Source organism: Babylonia areolata, chromosome 4, assembly GCF_041734735.1.
Source record: "Babylonia areolata isolate BAREFJ2019XMU chromosome 4, ASM4173473v1, whole genome shotgun sequence".
NCBI classification, from domain to species: domain Eukaryota; kingdom Metazoa; phylum Mollusca; class Gastropoda; order Neogastropoda; family Buccinidae; genus Babylonia; species Babylonia areolata.
The window spans coordinates 8,714,810-8,738,584 of record NC_134879.1 but is presented as its reverse complement, the minus strand read 5'-3'; the positions used below and the strand labels follow the sequence as shown (position 1 = coordinate 8,738,584).

Genomic DNA, 23,775 nt, shown 5'->3' with positions numbered 1-23,775 from the left:
CCATGTGAGCTGACAGGTGATGGGCACACCCACCCCCTCCTTTTTTTGTAGCTACAAAAAGCGACACTGGCCTGTTGCCTGAGCATAGAATGGCAGGCGTTAGGCTACAAGACACCTGATACTTGGTGGCTTCTCTGCACGGGTGTGGCATGTTGGATCAACATACGGAATGTCGTAGGCAGTCAATAGGTGGGTTGGATCAGGCTGTGGGAGTGTGCTCTAGGCTATGGAGTCTCTTTCTGTGGTGGGGTTCCTAATGGAATAGGTGGTCTCCATGAGGAAAGTTTGTACTGAAGGCACTAACTGAGAAATGAGACTAGATCCATGACTGACCTCTGGCCCTGTGTGGTACACTTGAAGTATATGATGGAGCGGTGAGGGGCAGTTGGGACAGAATGGCTGTTGATCTGCTGTACTAGTCATTGGAGGGCATGAGTCAGCACAAGTAAAACAGGAAACGGCTGTTGTGTGCTTGCAGTATGAAGGTAGCCACCAAGGAGGTTCTGCTGAAATGGAAGAAGCCCGACAGATGTGACGTGGTCTTGTGGGGCAACCGTATGCCTGAAAGACATGGTGCTGGCTGCTACAGTGATAAGAAAGTCATCCTCAGACAGGCCCTTGGCTGAAGAATGAGGCTCCGTAAACACCTCAGGGGCTGTACCACTGGCAAGACAGTACTTGTAGGCAGGGGACTTGCCAGAGTATCAACCTTTCTGTAAGAACCCCTTGTGGGGGGTGGTCACTGTGTTGGGCGATAGGGGAAACAGAAGGTGACCCAGTGAATGAGGGGCCTGCATGAGAAGTTAACGAGGAGTCACCAGTAATGTGGACAGTGAAAACTCTTGAGAGGGATGGACCTTGTGTTGAGCAAGTCAGAAGTGTACCCCATGCCGAGTGTGGGGCCTGATTGTCTCCTGCCCAGTGGACAGTCTTTAGGCCTGATAAAACTTGGAAGGCGAAGACTGGCATCCATTAATGGAAGGGCCAACTGGGATGTATGTCCCATGCGAAACTGATCACAACGACATTAGTGCAAAGTTAGCGTTGTTCCAGGCAGTCTTTAGGCCTGATAAACTAGAAAGGTGAAGACTGACGTCCATGAATGGCAGGGCCAGCTTCCTGGAAGTAGAACCCGTGTGAAACATATCACAACCACAGCAGTGCGAAGCTAGGGTTGTTCTAGGCAGTCTTTGGGCCTGATAAAACTTGGAAGGCGAAGACCTACATCTGATTTCATTAATGGCATGGCCAGCTAGGAAGTAGGGGCCATGTGAAACATATCACAACCACAGCAGTGTGAAGCTGGGGTTGTACTAGGCAGTTATTAGGCCTTTAAAAAAAACATGAGAGGCGAAGACCAACATTCATCAATGGCACGGCCAGCTAGGATGTAGGACCCTTGTGAAACTGTTAACACAACCACAGTGGTGCAAACCCAGGGTTGTTGTAGGCAAAGGAGGGAAGAAAGGATGCCTTGCAACCATGGTAGGAATGAAGAGCTTGTGTGTCTCCGAGTAACATGCCTAAATTGGACTGCCTTGTCCCTCCTTGCACCAAGAGGCATCCTTAGCCCTGTGGGTGAGAAGACAGTGTGTGGGGGTCCCTAAGGACCAGCCACTACAGAAGTGAAGGAAGCATGCATTCAGGTTTGAACGAGGCACTTTTGTCTGTGAGTGCAGTCGTCCTCCGAAAGCAAGGAAGGGATGTATTTATGAAAATAAATACATATGTGTACAAAGGGATATATATAAACTTCCATCAACTCGAGTGATGATGTCAGGAATATCACAATGACTATAGATCGAAGCACAAAAAATAAACAACTTGTACAAGCATACATGTAGCATGCACAGATATACCCAAGTAAATGGGTATGTGTGCATAATCAGTAATGGAAAGGAATCTGTGTATGTACATACAAGAGATGTACATACACATATGAATATTGTGTCAGTATGTAGACGCAGAAAGTTCTGGGCATCATGTACAGAATCACACAAATGCAAATGTGCATATACTGCTATGTAGGGAATCTCAATGAACAGAGACAGAAACATAATTGTACATGTTAATATGAAAATTGTATAAACATATCCCGTAAGCACACACGTGTATACAGATGGATATATATACATCTATATATGTAAATATAAATGTATATAAATATAGCAAGATATTTCTTTTCTTTTTTCTTTTCTTTTTTTTTGGGGGGGGGGGGGGGGGGGTTGGTTTTTTGCTTTTGTTTTGTTGTTGTTTTTTGGCGGGGCGGGTGTTTGTTTGTTTTTGTTGTTGTTGTTGTTTGTTGTTGTTGTTATTGTTGCTTTTGTTGATTCTGATAACAAATCATAAAGAATAGAAATGAAAATATGGTGATCTATATCATGTTATTGTGTATAACAAGAAAAGAATGGTAATTGGATTGGTTGCCTGCAGAGGACTGTGTGCAAGTGCAGGGGGATGAAAAACCCAAACGTTCATAGCCTGAGAAACAGCAATAAAGGTACAGTTGCCGTGCAAGGTTGTATAAATCCGACGGAATGGGCAGCAAGACCCAATGAGAATGCGAAAAAGCATCGCTGGTGGTCAGTAAAGGGGGCTGGAGTGACTTGCTGTGTAGGCGGAAGGGAAGGAACTACATCGCCAACCGCCAAGGTGACAAATGCGGAGTTACCTCCCTTGGCGCCGATAGCCGGCTATGAGGATGGTGCTTATGGAACACATATCCCCTGGTGTGACATTTCCTCGCTGGAGAGTGAGGAGTGTCATGCCGCGTGTGGGAGTCCGTACTTCAATGCCACGTTACCGACACAGGTGACTATGACCGCAAGGGGAATAATTATAACGTCCCTTAGTGCCGTGGGCATCCCCACCTGAATCGGTTAACATTGGACACGAGACAATCGGGGCATGTGGCATGACTGCGCCAAAAGCCAGTGTTACGGACGACACGGACGAGGGGGTGGCAAGTCCGTTGGCTTGCCGTGGGATGTGCGTCCCCCTGTAGCTGAACAGCGGTCCAACCTCGCGATTAGCTCCTGCAAGAGAACTGACCATCAGATTTTGTGTGTTAACGGATAAAGGGATAGACAAGATCGGCCCGAGCACTACTGAGTGGCAGGATCGAGTTATAAAGCAGCACTCCGACGTGGAAGTGCCAATATCAGTCTGGATAACAGCAGTGTTTGGCGGTGGGGCATAAGAAACCAGCACTGCCGAAGTTCAATGGGACGTGCACGCACCTGCTCTATGGGCAAGGGGTGGTGCAGGCGCAAGGGAGGTAACCGCGGCGCTCACTGGCAGGGGTGCGGAGCGAAGTTGCCTCCTTGAATTGGATGTTTAGGACGAATGGGGTGTGCGCACATATGGGTGTCCCCTAGTGGTCCACCTTCCTCCCTACCTAGAGGGAGGGCATCCCGACTCACCACGGTCGCCACTGGATGCAAGGCGGTCAAGACATGCCACGTACAGGGCGTGGATACGTTGTCCAGCAGCCTTCACGGGCGAAAAACATACTGGATTGAGTGTGCAGAGCGGCGGACATACGTCCGTGTTGGTTCCCCATTGGGAACACACACTCAGTCATTGAAATTCTGGGCATGGGGATAGAGACAGAGAGCGACTCGTGCACTGCCGATTGGCAGAGCCGAGAAAATGCGGAGCGCAGACGCGAATCAATTGAGTCAAAAAAGGAAACAGCACAACTGACCTTTGTGTGGGTACACAAACCCAGAGATGACACTGGAGGAGGTGTAGGCGGTGGTAGTGGTCTGGGGTGGGCCGGAGGGAGTGGAGGAGGAGTGGAAAGGCTTAATTTCTGCCCCAAATACTGTACCTGTATCTGTACCTGTTGTTGAAGGAACCCGAGGTAGAGGGCCCTTACGATTGCGATTGCGCCATAATTTTAGCTCGATTGCTCAAACAACCTAAGTAAGTTTGTGACCTGTTACAAGTCTTCATCAGGCACAAAACATGAGAGTCAAAGAATTGATAGACAGACAGAAAATACAACCAAAAAAAAAAAAAAAAATTAGCCATATAAAGAACACAGGATCAGGAGTCGAGATGGCTGCCGGAAAAAGAGGAAGCTAGTCAGGGATAAAGAGGGGAGGTAACCTACTTCCGGGAGGTTATCGGCCGTAGGTACTTTCGTTTTCTCCGCACAGGCGGGTAGTATTTTGCACAGGACAGGAATCGGACTCCCTGCCCGAGTCTGCACTTGTGGGTCACAGTAAAGTATGTGTAGTAAAAACAGGATTACCAAGCATGGAAATTTCTCTAGCATAAAACTCCATTTGGCGAACAGACTTTGGACTGTCCATTGTGCTGGGTACAGAAATGTTTGCGAAAAAGGTGCATTTTCAGTTCTGACTTAAAGGACTGGGGATCAGGAGAATTTCTGAGGGACAATGGCAAAGAATTTCAAACTTGGGGTACTTGAGCTCTAAAAGACCTTTTTAAACTAGTTCTTTGGACTTTGAGTTACCTTTCAGAACTGGATCTTAGCGTTCTGCATGGTTCGTACGTTTCCAGCACAGAGGAGAGATATGGGGGAAGAGATTCATCAAAATGTTGGAAGGCAAGTGTCGCTAGTTTATAGTGAATGCGGGATTCTATAGGAAGCCAGTGTAACTGATGCAAAAGAGGTGTGACATGATCAGATTTCTTATTTGCGAAGACAAGTCGTGCAGCATTGTTCTGTACTTTCTGTAGTCTAATAAGAGAGGAAGATGGTAAACCTGCTAGAGTAAACAAACAAACAAACAAAATAAAAGCCTCACATACAACAAACCATATTCCCTCTAATGATAATAAGGTTAGTCCATTTCTAATGCACATTTCGTTAGATACAAAAATGCTCAAGGCACACCACATGAGTAAAGTATAATAAAGAGAAGGAAAAAGCCCCTCTTTACCTATATTTTGCTGTAAACAGTAAGTAAAAAAACAACACACATACCCCCCCTCCACAAACACACACATGTGCACACACACACACACACACACACACACACACACATACACACACAACAAATTTTGTCAGAAGCAAATACACCACAGTGGTACATTATTACCAAACTTCACCATGGCAGTATAAAGAGGGTGAAAGATTTTCCCAAGTCTGAATCTGCAAGATCAGTCAACTTCAATTCTACATCTCCAAACCTTGAAAATCAGTCTGATACACAATAGGGGGTTTTGTTATTTTTTCACATCCACAAGAACAGGTCATAAATTGCAAATGCATGCCAAAGGAGTCACTCTGAAATGTCAAATATTCGAAAAGAAAATTTCTAACACAGAATTTCCAGAAGAATGGGATTCTTTCCATACTGAATGATCCTTGGCATCCCACAGGATATTCAGATTCATAGGGACAGGTCATAAATTATGAATGCTTTGCAAACAAATCAATCTAAAATCTTATAATTTACCCAATGAATGGTATCATATGTGATAGACATCAAATAATATGAGGCAATATAGAAAGGAGATTTGATTTCTTTACTTGTTCTGCAAATGGCAGATTTTGGAAACAAAGAAAAAGATTCAACAAGTAATAAAAAGTTCTTGTTCTTGTTACTCACCGTCCAGCCGACCCCACAGGGCCATATCAGGAGTGTCAAACCATACAAATGCTCAACTGTGTCAACACCAAACTGTCACATTTACACCATTTAAAAAAACCAATGAGACAAACCCACAAAACACCATTCATGACACAGTATCCCAACCATTAATTTTAGCTCCTTATGGCAAATAAGACTAGGCCATGCTGAGGACGCCAGCCATTCTGCTTAAGTTATCATCCCCAGATTACAAAAAATCATAAAAAAGGACAAAAGCAATACTTCAAAGCTAGAAACAGGCTAGTTCCTCCATATTTTTTCTAACGCTCTGCCCGTCTGTACAGTCAACTACTTAAAACTGAAGTGAACACTTTACTGAAGCTGTTAAACAGTGAAATCCCTCAGCAGTAAGAGAGAGAGAGAGAGAGAGAGAGATCATACTGAGTACCATATTAATAAAAATGTATTAATAAAATTTCTAAAACTAATTTCTGATGGTAAAGACTATGCAGTGACAAGGTATGTGCATATTGATGATAGCAAGGTGACTTTCAGTTGTGACATCAAACAATACAAAAGTCACAAGCTGCCTCAAGTGAAGAACAAGGAGAAGGAACAAGTGTAAAGGCAAGTTTCAGTAATTCACCACTGTGTCACATCACACTATCAACCAAATTATAATTATCCATAACAATGAAAAAATTGTATCAAATCAGAATGGACACAACTGCTACCTAACTAACCAGAAGTTGAACATTAGTCAAACTGTAAATATATAGTGTGGTTTCTGTTTGGCAAACAAAAAACCAAAGTTGAGCCAAACAGTGAGCACACACACACACACACACACACACACACACTCACACACACCCCACACATACACTGTTTTCTCATTCACAATTAGCTTCAAAATACACTCGCAACTAAACATCTGTGTGAAGCTGGACACAACAATAGAATGAAACACCAAGATAAACGGTAATAAACAAAAAGCTTTGGGGACAAAAACTGTTCAAAATAATTTTTCTGTTAAGAATATCCAGGAGTGGGAAACATCCTTCAACTATATCAAAATATACTGCTTGAGTCCCAATTATAACAAGGTAACAACAAAAAAAGAAAGATGATATCATTTTAATATGGTCACAAAAGTTGACCACAATCAGCAACAAGTGAATACCTCAGGAATAATAAGAGTATGTAAAAAATGTTTTAAAAAAATAATAAACCACTCTGTTTTCATTTTGGTCAGTTTCCAATCCTTCATCATCTTTCTGGCTTATAACAGTAAGAACGTTATAATCGTTCTCCACCTGAAATACTTTACAAAAATAAAAATATTAAGTGATAAGAAACTCTAGGGACAGCTGGACAGTACGGGGTCTTCAGAGAAGATTTAAGCTAACAATGGAGAGGTGGCCTAGCAGTAATGCATCTCTAGAGAAAATCTGACAGCACTGGATAGACCTTGAGTGGTGGGCTGGAAGCTAGTCATTTGGATGAAATGATACACTGAGGTCCAACGTGTGGCATGCACACAGCACTCGTAAAAGATTCCACAGCAACAGAAGAGTTGACCCTCTCCACATTCTGTAGAAAAATCCACTTTGATAAGAAAACATACACCTGCAGGCAGAAAAATAACCACAAAACAAACAGTGGTACTGCACTGTAGAGACACGCTCTCCCTTGAGAACAGCAGCCCAATTTTCACTCACAGAAATCTGTTGTGATAAAGAGTAAAATAATACAGAAAAGGACTTCATTCAAATGCAGATTTACTGAGCAATGATAATGAAAACAATTATGAAGCAAAAAGAGACATCATAGAACAGAAGTCTAACCTACGACCACCATCCAGAACACCTCTGTAATTCTCTGCTGCTTTGCCTCTGTCTTTTGTTGCAAATAGCCAGCAGGCCACACAGGGCTAAGGCTGAAAAACTAAATATGTATCCCGCAGAACCAGGAAAAAAAAAAGGAAAAGAAAATCAGGTTCAAGTACAGTCACATTCATGCACATAAACCTAGGACATGCCTCTGACTTTTAACATTCCATAGACTTTTCATCGCAGAAGTAAAAAAAAAAAAACTAACCTGAACATAATCACAATTATGAACAAGATATATATATATTTTAGATATAATAACAGGTATACAAAGCCCTAAATTGCCAACCACACATCTGAGAAGACCAAAAAATATATTCAAAGCCTACTTGTAATAAAAATGCCAGTGAATGGACCAGCCAGGCAGAAAATAAGAAAGGAAGAGTGAACAGAAAGAAAAGGAAAATGCCAGTAACAAAGAGTGATACAAAAGAGGAAATTTCTGGCAGACAGTTTCCAGAAGTTGGAGATATTTTACACCGACGGAACCCCCAACATACCCATGGAGAAGTGTCCACCAGAAATCCTTAAAACACAAAAAACATGAAGCTTAGAGGACGTCATTCTTCAATCAAATACAAATCTATAGTGGTATATATATATATATATATATATATATATATATATATATTTATCAACCAAAAAGATTCATGACAAGAGTCTTGCCACTACCATCACGTAATTTTCTCTTGCTTACACACCAGCATCAAACAGTTCAATGGCAATAACACCACAAAAGATGCACATTTTCCCCTGGAACTTTCAAGGTCAATATGTGATGTTCCATGTAGATATTTAACAGCACACTGTTATCCATATTTAACCAGAGGTCATCTATGAAGGCACAGGTTAAGGCCTCTAGCAGTAATCTTGCCCAATGATTTTTTTTTTTTTTTCAGTACTTGCAAAGACTTGCAACGGAAGCATCGGTGATCCCTTCACCCCATTCTCTAACACCTATATTTCTTTCTTCCAGTCACTGCCCCCCCTCACCTCCTGCACTCCCTCCCCCTTCCATGTTCCTATTTTAATTTACACACAGAAACAGTAGACAAAATGCTTTGGCACATATTTCCACTTTGATCTTTCACCAGGCTATGACTTTTCTTCTGATAATGGTTATGTTTATGATGTACATAAATAATAGATATGAAACACAATTATCAAGTTGGCCCAAGACTATAAAATGTCACACTACACACACACTATACAAGCAGTGTGGTGCAGCATAGAACTTGCACATTCATCACTGACTTCTTGGTTCATAAATGGCATACAAGTGTGGCTTGGAGACTACAAATGGATATATGTTTAAAAAAAAAAGATTTAAAGAAAAATAAATTAAAATCAATACATAATATACCATTTTATGAACTATTCTGTTAAACTCAAAATCAATGATATGCAAATGATAAATATTACAGTATAATTGTGTACAAAATGTCTCAACAGGCATGAATAGTATTTACATTGTGTGAACAGTGTTTCTACATGCTTTGAATTATAAAAATACAAAGAAAAAAGTTTCAAATAATGCAATTCAAGGTGTGAATTAACACCCAGTATCTGCCCTGTTCCATGTATGCTTTTTTTGTGTGTGTGCATAAATATAGTGAACACACACACACACACACACACACACACACACACACACACACAAACCAGTTTTGAAACACACACATTTTTTTCTGTCCTTGGTATTCCTTTTTTCTTTTCTTTTTTTAAACAGAAATGACTTCTCTAAGCATGTAGTACAAATCTATTTCACCATTTAAAGCAAGCATTATTCATTTATTATTTTAGTTTAAATGACAACTTTTATCATTTCAAGAAAGAAAGAAAAAGAGAAGAGAAGAGGAGACATAGGAAGAGCTCTAGGACAGGACTTCCGATCAGTTTAAAATCTTGGGGTACCCAGTGGCTCTTTCACCAAGATTCTTGGAGGTACCAGACTTCCTTCAGTGAGTCCTGTGCAGTGTCTAATACTGCACATTCTAATCAAATCTGCTTTGCTGCACACAAAGGTAGGCACAACTTCTCGTCATAATCCTGTTTCTGGCACAAGAAGTGGTGAAGGGAAACCACTCTTCTTCATATCAGTCAATCCTTTTAAGTCAGATTGAAAAGCTGTCTGATACAGGATTCTGACTCCTATATATATATGTGTGTTTGTTCTTTTTTCTCTTTTTTCTTTACCACCAAACATGCTCAATGAACACAGTGTCAGAGACATCTGTTTATGCATTATTAGGAGCCCAAAGAGGAAAAGACAAAGGATGGGAATATGTAAGGAAGGGGGTGACCGAAAACTGAAAAAAGAAATGGGAAGAAACTCAGGACAAGAGCAGAAGAGGGGAGGTAAGGGATGAATGAACAAAAGAGACAAACATTAATATTCATCATATGACAAAGACTAAAAGAGACAAGACAGACAAATGCTGAGACAGAGGATTAGAGACAGAATCTATGAAAGATTTGGCAAAACTTCTGGCTTTGTGACTATGACATGAGCTGAACCTGCAGAGGACAGACATTTGACATTGTTGCTTAAGAGTGCAACCAACTGCACAAGGTCATTATCAGGACAGCCAAACTAAATCAAAAACTAAACAGCGTTAAATACACAACTCTGTTACATCTAAAAAAATTCAAAGACCACAAAACACAGTTCATGGCACATTATCTTAACCATTAAGCCCTCCAAGGTGGATAAGACTGATTTGTGCTGAGGATATTAGCTGTGAGGTTTGATTCATCATCCCCAGTCAAAAAAAAAAAGTAATAAAGGACAGGGGAAAAAACTTAAAATTCACCTAAAAAAAAAAACCAACATAAACCAAATTAGCAAATAACACTGCACAATGGACAGCTAATGTCAATCCCAGTGTTTATATAACTACCTAATCACCAGAACAAAATAGCAGGTACTTGATAGTACATCATGGACTGTGAAAAAGAGAAAATAAAATAGTGTCAAGCATTGCCGGAAAAAAATAAGGAGAATGGAATGGAAAGACAGAAAAAGCAGACAATATTCAAGGCAGCAAAAAAGACTAAAGCAATCAGTTCAACAGAAAAGAAGAAATTTCTAGCACAGAAATGCCAGGTGGAGAGACCTCCACCATCCCCACAGGGGATGTGAGGACTGATGCAATCCCTGAATGTCAATCTCTTTTTTAGAAATCATTTAACACCATGCAACTGACAATACCATCAAAACAACAGAAAAAAAACAATACCCGAATCAAATGTAAGCACAAAAAAGTGCCTCAGTCAAACACAGTGATATACTGATCAACAAGAAAATAAATGATAAACAAGACCTTATCTGTTCAAATTCATGGTCAAAACAAAACAGCATCTGAAAACAATCAGGCACAACAACAAAAAATTCAGTAAGGACACTCACTGGCTTTTAGTAGTACACCAGGTCATCTAAAAATACCCAGTCATCACATCACTTTCGTACATTAATTATTTTAAGTGATTGATCAGATAGGTCCATAACACACAGACATATGTAATTGTACAATTCAGGGTGATAAAAACCAGCTATGATGAGGGCATGTTGAGACTCCAGAAACAAAATGGTGCTCAATGAAATTCATTCAAGTGAACTGGAAAAAAAAAGAGCCAATTAACTTTCAACAAAACAGTAAAATAACTACCTCCTCTCTCAATTCCTCCCACAAAAATACCTCAGTGGTAGAAGTATCAATATCACTCAGCGACTCTCAGCAGTAGGACCCATCACAAGGAAAAAGCTTGTCCTAGAAACCTATGTTTTCAATCTTCTTTAAAAGCCAACACAGAAGTCAGACTCAGGACTTAGATGCTCCCACAATGTGTGACACATGAGGCAGGCAGTGCTCCCATGAGTTCAGTCGGCAGCCACCCTCAGCGCGTCACTCAATCATCTGTTCACCATCTGGAGGTCCCTGTCGATCATCTGGCACTAATTCGCTTTAAAAACCAAGTTTCTATAAAAATAAATCTTTTCTTCCATTCTTTCCTTCTTTTTTTCGCAAAAGTCAAAAGATTTTAATGTAAATTGATGGATATTATATAGCTACAGCAAATTTTGAAGCTTTTTAGTCTTTTCTCGTGTTTGGTTGAAGTCCATAGCATATATGACTTTAATATTAATTTGTATTATTGTCTTGATGTATAGATATTTATATGTTGTTTTTTCATGTGCAGAGGTTTGTTACTAGGAACTATTGTTTCATGTAAGGCGCTTAAAGCTCGTTATGTGGGGAGTTAGAACCATATAAGTACTATTATAATTGTTAATACACAAAAAGTGTATAAACTGCGGTTTGGTTATTGCATGCTTTAAGTAAAACAGACCTGGATTTGTGGTAGTGTTTATGCAAATATCAGATTTATTTATCTGCTAACGTGTTGTGCCATACAGCAGTTAAAAGTGCAATCGCAAAGTTAAAAGTGCAATCGCAATCGCCATAAAATTTACTTATCATTTCCAGCTCCAACTCACAAAGAGGTTGAGAATGAAGTCTAACCAATTCTTATCTTTCTTTTTTTTTTTCTTCTTTAATATCATTCAGGATGATTTTTCCACATAGCTTCTCATGAGACATATCACCATAATCAAATCATAAAGTCAAGATAAATTCCTATCCAAAAATCATGTCACATTGGCAGCTTCGTTGATTCAGAGAACATTTGGATGTGCAGTTTGCTATTAAAAGCAAGGTCTTGAACAAAAGTGCAGACTGACATTCACTAAAACTTTATCAATAAGCTGAATAATGAGGCGGTAATTCAGCACAAACAGTTTTTTCTAACACCTCAGTTGTAGAATCCACTGAAGTTAGTTCCAAGACTGAATTCAGTTTCTGAACCCTCAGGACTGATTTATCCGTTTTGTCTGATTGCTTCCCTTGGACCAAGCACAGTTATTTTCTGTTCTGCAGTGGGAACATTCAGTTTTGCCTTCTTGAAAAGTTGCATTCTCACTCAGTGCTTTCAGGTGATTGGTTTTAGTCTTAACACTGCCAGTGTCTGATGGGTTACAAAGTGCAAAAAACTGTTGCAACAAGATTTTAGTTTTAGCTTTTAAAAACAGTCACTGCATGGTAAAACTTAGGCACCTACATGGAGTCCCAACTGCACTCTTCAGAGACAGTAAACATACACACGTATCAGACTGTCTGATGTAAAAGTTTAACTAGCTTACCTTCAGCAACAGTCTTTTTTCCAGAGATAAATGAGAGGAAATGCTCCATATTGTGGTGATGTTTTCTGTCACATAAAATAATCCACTCTTTTTTACCTCACGGTTCACAAACTGTTGTTTTAAGTGCATAATAAAGTCTTTTTTTCCCCTCTTTTTTCTTTTCTCTTCCACTTCATGTAACACTTTAACATTGCACACTACTGAGGGGACCAGGTGATGTATCTTTTTGATCACTGGTTAAAATCAACATAAACATAAAATCACAGCCTAATATTCCTCCTAGCTGCTACCTTAATTAACTCAGCACACATTATCAATGGCAGATGAATGCAACAGTCATTATTTATCTAATCAATGTCCAAACACAAGTATATAGTTTCTATAAAAACAACTTTCAAAGGAAGTGTGTAATAAATTGTAAAGTTTTTTTGACAACGTAAGGTCACAAGATTTTGTGAAATGAATACAGACAGCCCGTTTTAAATCATATCGAAGTGCAATGATGTAATTACAGTGGTAAAACTACGGAAAAAAAAAGTACAAAAATCATTATAATATTCAAGAACAAAAAATAAGTTCATGAAGTTTCCTCCCATCTTGTTCAGTGTCATTTTAGAATAAATTCTGAGTGACGGCAAAGACTTTTCTGAAATGCCCGCTAGTTTTACTTTGAAATGAATAAACATGAATTCTTTATATCGCTCCATTACATTCCAGTCTTGAGCAGAAAACTTCTTCATGCTGTTCCTGCACATTCCAGTTTGGAGCAGAAAACTTCTTAATGCTGTTCCTGCACATTCCAGTCTGGAGCAGACTGATCATCTTGAGGAGGCGGCGTTGCCATGGCTGCTGCCCAGTCCAGGGTGTACTCATGGTTCGGGGACAGGAGGAGAGTGATGTCATCGGGGCTGTACAAGGCAGGATCCATCGTGTCAGGACCTGGCTCATCCGCGCCAATTTTCAGGGTTAGTCCTTTGCTGTGGCGTCCAGTGTCGACATTCTCCAGCTGTGGGCATCTTTCATCCGCAGCCCCAGGTCTGGACGAGGAGCTCTCGCCTGCAGGTCTTGGGTTGCTATTGACTGAAGAACCTCCACCTCCACCACTTCCACATGCAGATGCACCACCAGTTTTGACATGACAGTTGGATAATGACAGTGATGACATATCATCAACAGCGTCAGAAAACTGTTCACTGTTTGTGTCTGCCATGTTCTTCGCATGCAACTTTGAACTCAGATCATCACAGGAGCCATTGTGAGAGGATGCTGCTGCAGGTTTAGGATGGACGTCCATGTCCTGGCTGTGTGTGCTTCTGGCTCGTCCTCGCGCCCTCCCTCGTCCTCTCGACCTGGCTGGTGATGAAAGGGAAGGCACTGCAACAGAAATCAATAGAAAAAAATTTTATTACAGTTCCTGGAAATCAGTTTAGCATTGCAGTGCAATTTTATCTTTACCCTTCCCTTTTTCTTTTTCCTTCCAAACTGAAATGAGAATTAACAAAACTGAAGGTTGGCGACACTTTGCTCCCCTGTCTCTGGTTTGTTTTCCAAAGCTAGATGGCAGACCAGGATTGAAAGAAAAAGAAGGAAAAAAAAAAAAACATGACTAAAGGATGACCAAATTGTGTACCCTTCCCACACACCTCTTGCCAGCAGTGATGTTTGCAGACTGATCTCCAAATTCATATTATGCAAATAACTCTGACTTACGGAAACAAGAAAATAGCTAAAGTAGTAGTGGCTTATTACAAATTTTATCATCTATCAACTTGTCAGTCTTACATTGCCTGTCAGAGGTTATGGCAACCTATGTTAATTTCAATAATCATGTCTGCACAAGTGCTATAAATGGACTGGATAGTACATGTACAGTGGCATGTCACTGTGGTCACAACATTAATATAAAGTATAATCAATAATGTAACGTATATTTTTGTACAAAAACGAAATCAGAGAGAAGATAGAGGGAAGGTGTAAATTATCAGAAAAAGAATGTTTTCATAATCACTAAACCTTGATATGCATAATATAAATGTGTAGTGTGTGTGTGTGTGTGTGTGTGTGTGTGTGTGTGTGTGTGTGTGTGTGTCCTTTATTTTCTATTTTCTAGAGTAATATATCTGACAATCTTACCTCAACTTACCTGTCTAGATGTAAAAATTATATATAAAAAATGTAAAAATTATATATTAAAAAAATATTTTATTCCAAGAACCCACCCCCAAAAAGATGGTATAACTACAGGTATACAAATAATAAGTGATGTTACACCTTTCAGCAAAACTGAATACTCAGTGACCAAAGGAAAAGCAACTTTATGTACACATCCAAGGACAAAACTGACAACAATACCAATCCCAAACAAACAAGGTTTCTCTTTCCACACAGCTCCAAGGGCACAGCTAGTTCAGTCAAAATGCAAAGTTCTTCATGTACTGTCAAAGAAGAAACTAATGACTGAAGAAATTCCAAACGCGAAACAAACAGTTTTTTTTTTCTTTCTGAAGTTCTTTCCACAGCTCCGAAGGCAGACAGCCAGTTAAATCTGAGCTTCTGAAAAACACACAGCGCATGGCCTCACTCTGGTTCACTGTCAAAAATATGTGTGACCTGTGGGTAACTGGGACACAGGAAGTGTGGTGTGTCACTGCCATTGTGGGACCTTCCAGTGACAGTCTGTGTTCCGTGGCCACCCTCCATCACTCACCCACCTGACAGCCTGCATGGCTCTCTTCCCTTTCAGGCCCACAAGTCAGCTGTCAGCAGCAGTCATGGCTGTAAAGCCATATTCTGTATGCTTTAGGGCTAGAAATTCCCACATATATCCTTGTATATCTGTTAGGGCTATTCATTTTATCAATTTTTTTAAGAACTTTAATGTCATACTTTTTTCCTTGCTTTTGGGGGGGGACTGGGGGGTGGAGGGGGGGGGGGATTGTTGTTGTTTTTGTTGTTGTTGTTGTTTTTAATCATTTTTTCATCCCTGCAGTGTTCAATAAGCTCTGAAGGCCTGGCCAGTGTGTTATCACCCAGTCCATCATTTTGTGAATGGTATGAATGTGAGTGTGTGTGTGTGTGTGTGTGTGTGTGTGTGTGTATGTGTGTGTGTGCGTGTGTGGGGGGGGGGGGGGCGCTTGCCTGTGTGGATGTATATATACATCATTACATGTGTGTGAGTGTGTGCGCATGTGTGCACATGTGAGCATGCTGTCAATATAAATTATTATGATGCTCTGCATCCTGTAATAATATCACTAAAAATAGAAACTTTTTTTATACACAAAGTGAGACACAGTGTGAGAAAACACACACACACACACACACACACACACACACACACACACACACACACACACACACAAAGTGAGAGACACACAGACAGACTAAAAGACACACACATACACAGACAAATGTAGACATTTTAAAATAATGTCATGTGTAAAACACATGATGCTAAACACAAATCAAACACACAGCACTACAGTACATTAACAGTGGAGCTTCACAAAGGGCAACACACAAGTGCCAGTGCTATAACTTGTGCTTTTAAAGCAAAATCCTGAGCTCAGATACTTTTATTCCAATGTCAATTCACCTTTTAAATTCCTAAGACCTTATTGTGTGTGTTTGCACATGAATACATAAAAATGCATGTATAAAAAGTAATAAACTCTAATCAGCCAATGAAGAAAGCCACATTTAGAGCACAAAGAAAAAGAATGAACAAAAAAAAAAGGAAAAAAAACAACCAACAAACAACAATAAAGGTGCTCTGTGATTGAGGCCACAAAACAAATGAAGAAAACGAAAAAAAAAAAAAAGTATTAAAAAAAATAATAATATAAAAAAACAAAAACAAAATTTTAACTGGTTTAAGTTTACTTTTAGTTTCTAAAATAATCTGCTTTAAATATCATCAAGCTGAAAATATGTATATTACATGGCAATATAAAGAATGAATATGGAATATTATCTATTTGTCTTTTGAACAGATTTGTCATAATTTCACTATGTGACGCAGCACGTGAAAACCCTGCTTAAGTCGGAATTTATCATTTTTGACATTTATCCTATGTACTTTCAGAAAGTTTAAAAATCACATATTAACATACAAAAAACACAAAAACAAGAGAGGCAAGGCCTTCAAGACTCACTTGTGATACACTTTTTTTTTTAAATCCAAGCTTTTTATGTACTGAGTATAATTTGAAAATGTAATGTTTAAGATGAGAAAGATCAGTTTAAAGCAAATTAATTCCCCTAGCATTAATTACAGAGTAATTTCCCTTTTTTACTATCTGCACCAAAATGTTTGCAAAATAAATAAAACTTCCATGCTTAGCAAAAAAGTTCCTGTTTGAACAAAAAATTATAATAATGACTGCTCTTGTTGTTGGGTCAGAATATCAGATCAAAGTGCCAAGTTTAGAGAATACAAAAAATATAAATATAACAGTAAATGCAGTTTGCATATAATAAGGCTTCATTTTTTATTTTTTTGTGCCCATCCCAGAGGTGCAATATTGTTTCAAACAAGATGACTGGAAAGAACTGAATTTTTCCTATTTTTATGCCTAATTTGGTGTCAGCTGACAAAGTATTTAAAGAGAAAATGTCAATGCTAAAGTTTACCATGAACACACACACACACACACACACACACACACACACAGACAACTGAACACCGGGTTAAAACATAGACTCACTTTCTTCACACAAGTGAGTCAAAAACCAGAATTGATCTATCCGTCATAGGTTATTTTTCTATAAATCTTTTCAAAGTTCGTATGTCCGAAAAGAACAAATGGAGAAATCAGCTCATTGAAAAAAATTTATATATATATATATATATATGTGTGTGTGTGTGTGTGTGTGTGTGTGTGTAGTTTGTGTGTGTGTGTGTGTGTGTGCTTGCTTTTAACTTTAGAACAAGAATTATCTTGAATATGTATTTGGTGTCAAGAATTATCCTGAACATGTACTTGGTGTCAAAAGTTTAAGAATTAAGTAAACTATAAATTTCTGTACAAAAAAAAGCATAGGAAAATTCATATCTTTCTGTACTCAAACGAAGTAGAGAATAGGATGTGTGAGGAGTGACGTCATGTCACGATTGAGCAGTTAATGGCGACAATGAATGTTCAAATGAGAGATAAAGGCTGCATTTGTGTTTGAACAAAAAATATTTTCCATAATGCTGATGAATTTCTTGAACTTCAGCTTTAGATCCCAGATCAAAATAACGTTTACTAACTGCAGTCATTAAGTGTAATGCCACATCATCAGCTGATGTGATTTCACAAAAGCCTTGAGTCAACTGCACAGAACATTGTAACTTAATTCACAATTGTAAGCAACAATGCTAATACCACATGCACCTGAAAGCATTAAAAATACTACAGTTTCAGGCAGTTTTATGCTAAAATACTTACAAACAACAAAGATAAGACTTCAAAGATGCAAAATTTGTAAAAATCTTGATTTTCATTTGTTTTAGTGCATAGCTAAGAACAGCTGGCTGCGACTTGAGCTGAGGTTTTCGTCACATATGTGAACATGTGCAATGGCTTTATGTATTCACATGTCTTATATGCTAAATGTTTAAATGTTGCTTTACAAGTCATATTTCATATTTTTATGCTGTGTAACTGACTACGTTTGTTTTGCCACACCTGGTGCAGTATCTTTCTTCTTATCTCACTAGCAATACTACCTGAACTGTTTGAAGACTCTGGACTCTGGGCTGGCTGGCTCAGGCACAGGAGATGTGGAGACATTGTGTGTGCTTGTCCCCCTTTCCGATCTTCAGCTGATGGTGGTGACGCTGGATCTGTCATACTGCGGGGTCGTCCTTCCGCCAGCAGCTCTGTGTGTGGAGCCACGACGCGTCGCACACTTGACGGCACACTGCTGCCAGGGATCCGAACCTTCAGGTGTGTTGGACCCATATCCTTGGCTCTCACACCAGGTGAGACCTCTTTACTCACCCTGTCCAATGATCGAGTTACGTTAGCCTCAAACCGTTCCTTGGTTCCCTGCCGCAGGTGCTTGTTGATTTGAGACATCACACCAGAGTCGAAGAAGGCTTTCCGAGATCGTTGAGGTTTCGGGCTGTATGAGTTTTCTTTGTCAGATGTGGTGGTTGTGGCTTTCTCTTTCAAGGGTGTGCTAGTTCTGGGACTGTGTTTCACTCCATGCGGACTTCCTGTTAATGGTCTCCTCCTTTCAACGTCTTCAAACTGACCTTCTTTTACATCAACACGCTCCGTGTCCCTGTGCTCTTCTGCTTTTGTCTGGCTCAATGTAACGTTATGAGTGGAGGCTGAGGCACTGTCACTGTCCACATTTTTCCTGGGTCTGGCACGCCCTCTGCCTCGGACTGGAGTTTGAATCCTGCTGTGGTCATTGGTGTGTACCAGAACTGACTGAGTGGCCATTTCCACTGCCTTTGACTGATCCACTTGTTGAAGAGTGCTTGAACTTTGTCACAAATCTGCACACATTATTACTTTCAGTTATTAATACTATCACTATCAATCTATTTCAATATCAGCTATTTCAACATTACTAAACTGCAAGTACAAGATGAATATGTGTATTATACTTCACAGTTCAAACGTGTGATATCAAGCTTAATTTATCATTATAATGAAAATGACACAGAAGATAAATCTTTAAGAATGACAACACTAATTTTTTTACGAATATGATCAACATGTCTGTATCATCACAGTTATTATGCACATTGTTTTATAAGAATGTAACTGTAAGAGAAAGTAGATGAAAGAGAGCAAAATTTTCAGAATGAACAACAGAACACCGTCTGCAGCCGTAAATGTTACCCGAGTACACAATAGCAGTGACTCCATGTGCATCCCAATTTTGGTCCAGAAAATTTGGTGTGAATATTGACAGGTCAATGTGGTCCAGAGTGAAAGATGTTAAAAAAGAGACCAAATCATCAGTCCTTTACTGGAAGATTTTACACAATATTTACCCCACAAATATTATTCTAAATAAAATGGAAATTAAAGAAAACAAATGTTCTTACTGTAGGGACACAATAGATTTTATTGAACATTTTTTCTATGAATGTCCATTGGTACAAAGCTTCTGGAGACACACTAAAGGAAAGATTTACATAAAGACAAACATGAAATTAAAACTAACAGCCACTGATATCTTGTTTGCAGTTCCAAAGTTGGAGCTACAGCAAGAACATTACAGATATATAAACTTTCTGATAATCATTGGTAAAATGTGTATAACTATTTACAAAAAGGTGGAATCTGCTGTCTCCTTACAGCATATATTTGAAAAAGCACTTCACCTCAGGACTTTGACTGGATGAACCAAAGTACCAAACTACACTTCTATTTTAGAATATCTTAGTTTTTCAGTATCTAGGCATGAAATACAGCAGGCATACACGCAGACACATGGAATGGCTTACAACAGTGGAATGGTATGAGTGAATTGCACATGCACATTCACAAATATAATACATACACTTGAGCCCAAAAAACCCAGACTGTGTAACAATTATAAAACATTAAACTTGAGAGAGAAGAAAAAAAAACACACAAAAAAAGCAGAACACTGTCAAATGATGATTTGTGGAACTGTGGTTATTAACAGAAGAATAGATCCAAATTATTCAAATCCTTGACTGGATAAAATTCAAAGTTTTCCTATGGTAAAAAGTTTGTCAAATCTAGTGGAAAACACTTCTAACTTCTAAAACATAACATGAAAACGGTTGGGGAATGTGTTTTTAGTTTCACTATATAAAAAATTTGCAACTTTCAGCCACCCAGTTTGCAAAACACTCTAAGTTAGAAAGAAATTAATATTTATCTCCAACTGGTATGAATTTAAAATCCATCTTAAGGCAAATTCATTTTGTCAAGCCTTCCATCAGCTATGTTACAGGTTGTGTGTGTGTGTGTGTGTGTGTGTGTGTGTGTGTGTGTGTGTGTGTGTGTGTGTGTGTGTGTAGATGACTGTACCCTGTATGAGTGTGTGGCATCATTCTTAATGAATTATGAAAAACTTGAGTGAACAGGGAGTGTACTGGGCATTAAGCTGCATTATGCAAGATAATATGCAATACAAAGTGAATTACTATCATCTTTACTATGTTAAGTATTTCTTGAAGCATTCTGTCTGATAATGAAGTGCGGTGACAGAGTCAATTACAATTTACATATACAGGTATTCAATCATAGATTTTGTTTTAATTCTTAAACCTTTAAAACTCAAATAATGCCAAAATTTTAAAATGATTGCATCAAGAACCCAGAAAAGGTATGGTATCTTAAATACATATGAATAAGAACCATGATTTCATTGGGAATAATTCTTTCAGGATCCCATGGAATGGTTGCTTTCTTTCACTAATACTATTTCTCTTTTAATTTTATATTCAAATTAGGAGGAATTATTTACTGAAGAAACAATGTATCATGCATACACTGATACACAGAGACAGCTCTACAGTGCATAACATCCTGCTTTGCAGAGGCTACCAAACTCATGGACTGGAAAAAACGAAAGTTCTCCGTTAGCCAGCACCTCAAGATGATTACCATCCTCCTCACATCACCATCTCTAAGACAGAGCTGAAGACAGTCCACCAAATCAGCTACCTGAGGTGGACTGTATTGTCAGATGCGAAAACTGACAAAGAAATGGACAACAGACTTGCAAATGCAAACAGAGTTTTTTGGCAGGAAGACTGTACAAACCAGTATGAAACAACAAGCATCTGAAGAAATGCACAAAAATCAGCATGTACAGAGCTGTTGTTCTCACCACCATCCTCCGCAGATTCAAGTCACACGTCACTTATTGTCATGACCTGTCACTTCTTGAGCATTTCCACCAACACTGCCTCAACATTGGCTGTAGTGACTTTATCACCAACACCAAACGCCTCAAACAAGCAGAGATCACCATTATCAAGGCCATGCTGTTGAAGACTTAACAGCGCCGATCTGGGCACGTCTCCAGGATGGAGGAGCACTGCCTTTCACAGATTGTGCTGTACAGGGAACTCTCAACTAGCTGTCGTGACACAGGAACGCCCAAAAAGAGGTACAAAGACTCTTAAAAGAAATCCCTCGGGGCCAGTCACATTGACCACTGACAGTGGCCTACTCTTGCCACAGACCGTGCAACCTGGCAACACACCACGTGCCTAGCTTTCACCTTTTGTGAGGACACACACAGAAAAAAGAAAAAGGTGGAAAACCTGCAACATCACAGCAAGTAAACCAGGACAGACTTTCCCTAACAGCCACAATGGCTGAACTGGCCTCGTCAGCCACCAGCCAGCCTGCAGCAGATGTGGACAACCCCTTTCCTAAATCTTCATTCATGAAGCAAAGCCATGATGATATATATATATATATAACTTTCTTGTCAGTAAAGGGTGCCCAAATTTAGAATTAAGAAATTGTGTCCTTTGTTTAAAATAAACGTGTATCTCTTCTTTTCAGATAAATTTCAAAACTCGTATCAGCCCTGAATTACAAACTATTTGCTGAACTTTGCAGCATCTACAGACTTACAGCTTGAAATATCTATGTCAAGTCCAATACAAAAAAAAACAACTAATATCAATGTAAAATATCTCTCAGTATCTGAGAGAAGTCATCCAAACCTACACACTGACAACTCATTGCTCCCTGTGTTAAAACCCGATCCTTCAGTGATTCTTCTTTTTCTCATTCAGCTCCATCTGTCTGGAGCAGTTTACCTCATGATCTTCACCACTCTCCCTCATTTCAATCTTTTAAAACTGGTCTAAAAACACATCTTTTTGAAAACACCTATGCATAGACCTTCCAGTTCTTTCTAATGACATTCAGCTATAGCCCATGCAAACTCTGTGTGTGTGTGTGCGCGTGTGTGTGTGTGTGTAATTAAGTAATGTAATAAGCAGAGTCTTTGTATCTGTTTTTTGTTTTTGTGCGTTAAATCTTGTTGTGTATCTAACCATCTTTGTTTCAACTTTCATGCTTTTTGTTTAGCGCTTTGAGCTCCCTTTAAGGGAGGAAAGCACTCAACAAGTAGTCAGTATTATTATTATTATTATCAATATTACTAAATATTTCTGCTTTGTGTTTGAAGAGGTTGATGAAATGTTTTGTGACCATAGCAGCATTCATGCAGACTGTAGGAGCTGGTATACGTATATAGTGTGCAGGGGTGTGGGAGGGTTGTGATATGTAGGTGTGTGTGTATGTTTATATTGGATTGTGGGAGGTAGGTGTAAATGTAGCTGCATAAATAAATGCATGTGCCTTATTTGTGGGTGAGCATGTGTGTGTGTGTGTGTGTGTGTGTGTGTGTGCGCGCGCGAGTGCGCGCGCACATGTGTGTGTGCATATGGCTAATTCCTCCAAGTGATGTTTTGTGTCAGACACACATCATTGTGTGTGATTGTGAGGATGTCTGTGTCTCTATGTCTGGGACCTGGGTAAGTATGTTTGCCAGGGTGTCTGAGACTACAAATTGTTGCATATGTGCATTATGAATTAATGTACAGATTTCTCTGTGTGTGTGTGTGTGTGTGTGTGTGTGTGTGCATCTGTGTGTTCTGTGTGTGCATTTGCAGGCTTGAGTGAGTTAGCGTGCATTATTCAATTTATTGCATGTACGTGTGTGTACTAGTTCCCTGAACGCGACCCTTTTTTTCTTTCCCCCCCCCCCCCCCCCCCCCCCCCCCCCCCGCAGTCGTTTGCCTTCTAGAATTAGTTGGGTTTTTTTTTAATTATTTCTGTGTATCTTTGATTTCTATATCTTAATGATTTACATATTCAGTTTGTTTATGTATCATAATTTCATTCCATGTTAATGTTTTACACAAACCAAGGGTAGGCCCTCAAGGCCTGATCAACCAGCCAATTAGGTTTATGCACAGGTATGCATTCTGTCCTAGTTTTCTTGCTGTTTTGGCACCTCCCTGAAAATTGAAACTGACACTGTTTCTGCTGTCCGGGCAGTTTCCATGCAATTTGGTTTTCTTTTCGTGAAACTAAGATTAACACTGTAGACATAAATCATTTTCAATCTTAAATAAACAAATACATGTTTAAATCATGTCGCCTGCATT

General features: G+C 39.4%; 1 protein-coding gene across 1 annotated transcript in view; it reads right to left on the bottom strand.

The window, feature by feature from the left end:
• Positions 1-2,327: 2,327 nt before the first annotated feature.
• LOC143280830 (uncharacterized) overlaps positions 2,328-23,775 on the bottom strand; it is a 21,944-nt gene continuing 496 nt past the window's right edge. The window contains exons 2-3 of the mRNA XM_076585538.1: positions 18,370-19,149; positions 2,328-14,030 (exon numbers count right to left, since the gene is read on the bottom strand). Coding sequence (XP_076441653.1) covers positions 13,435-14,030; positions 18,370-19,093 — 1,320 coding nt within the window. The 5' untranslated portion in view covers positions 19,094-19,149 and the 3' untranslated portion in view covers positions 2,328-13,434. The remainder of the gene's footprint in view (positions 14,031-18,369; positions 19,150-23,775) is intronic.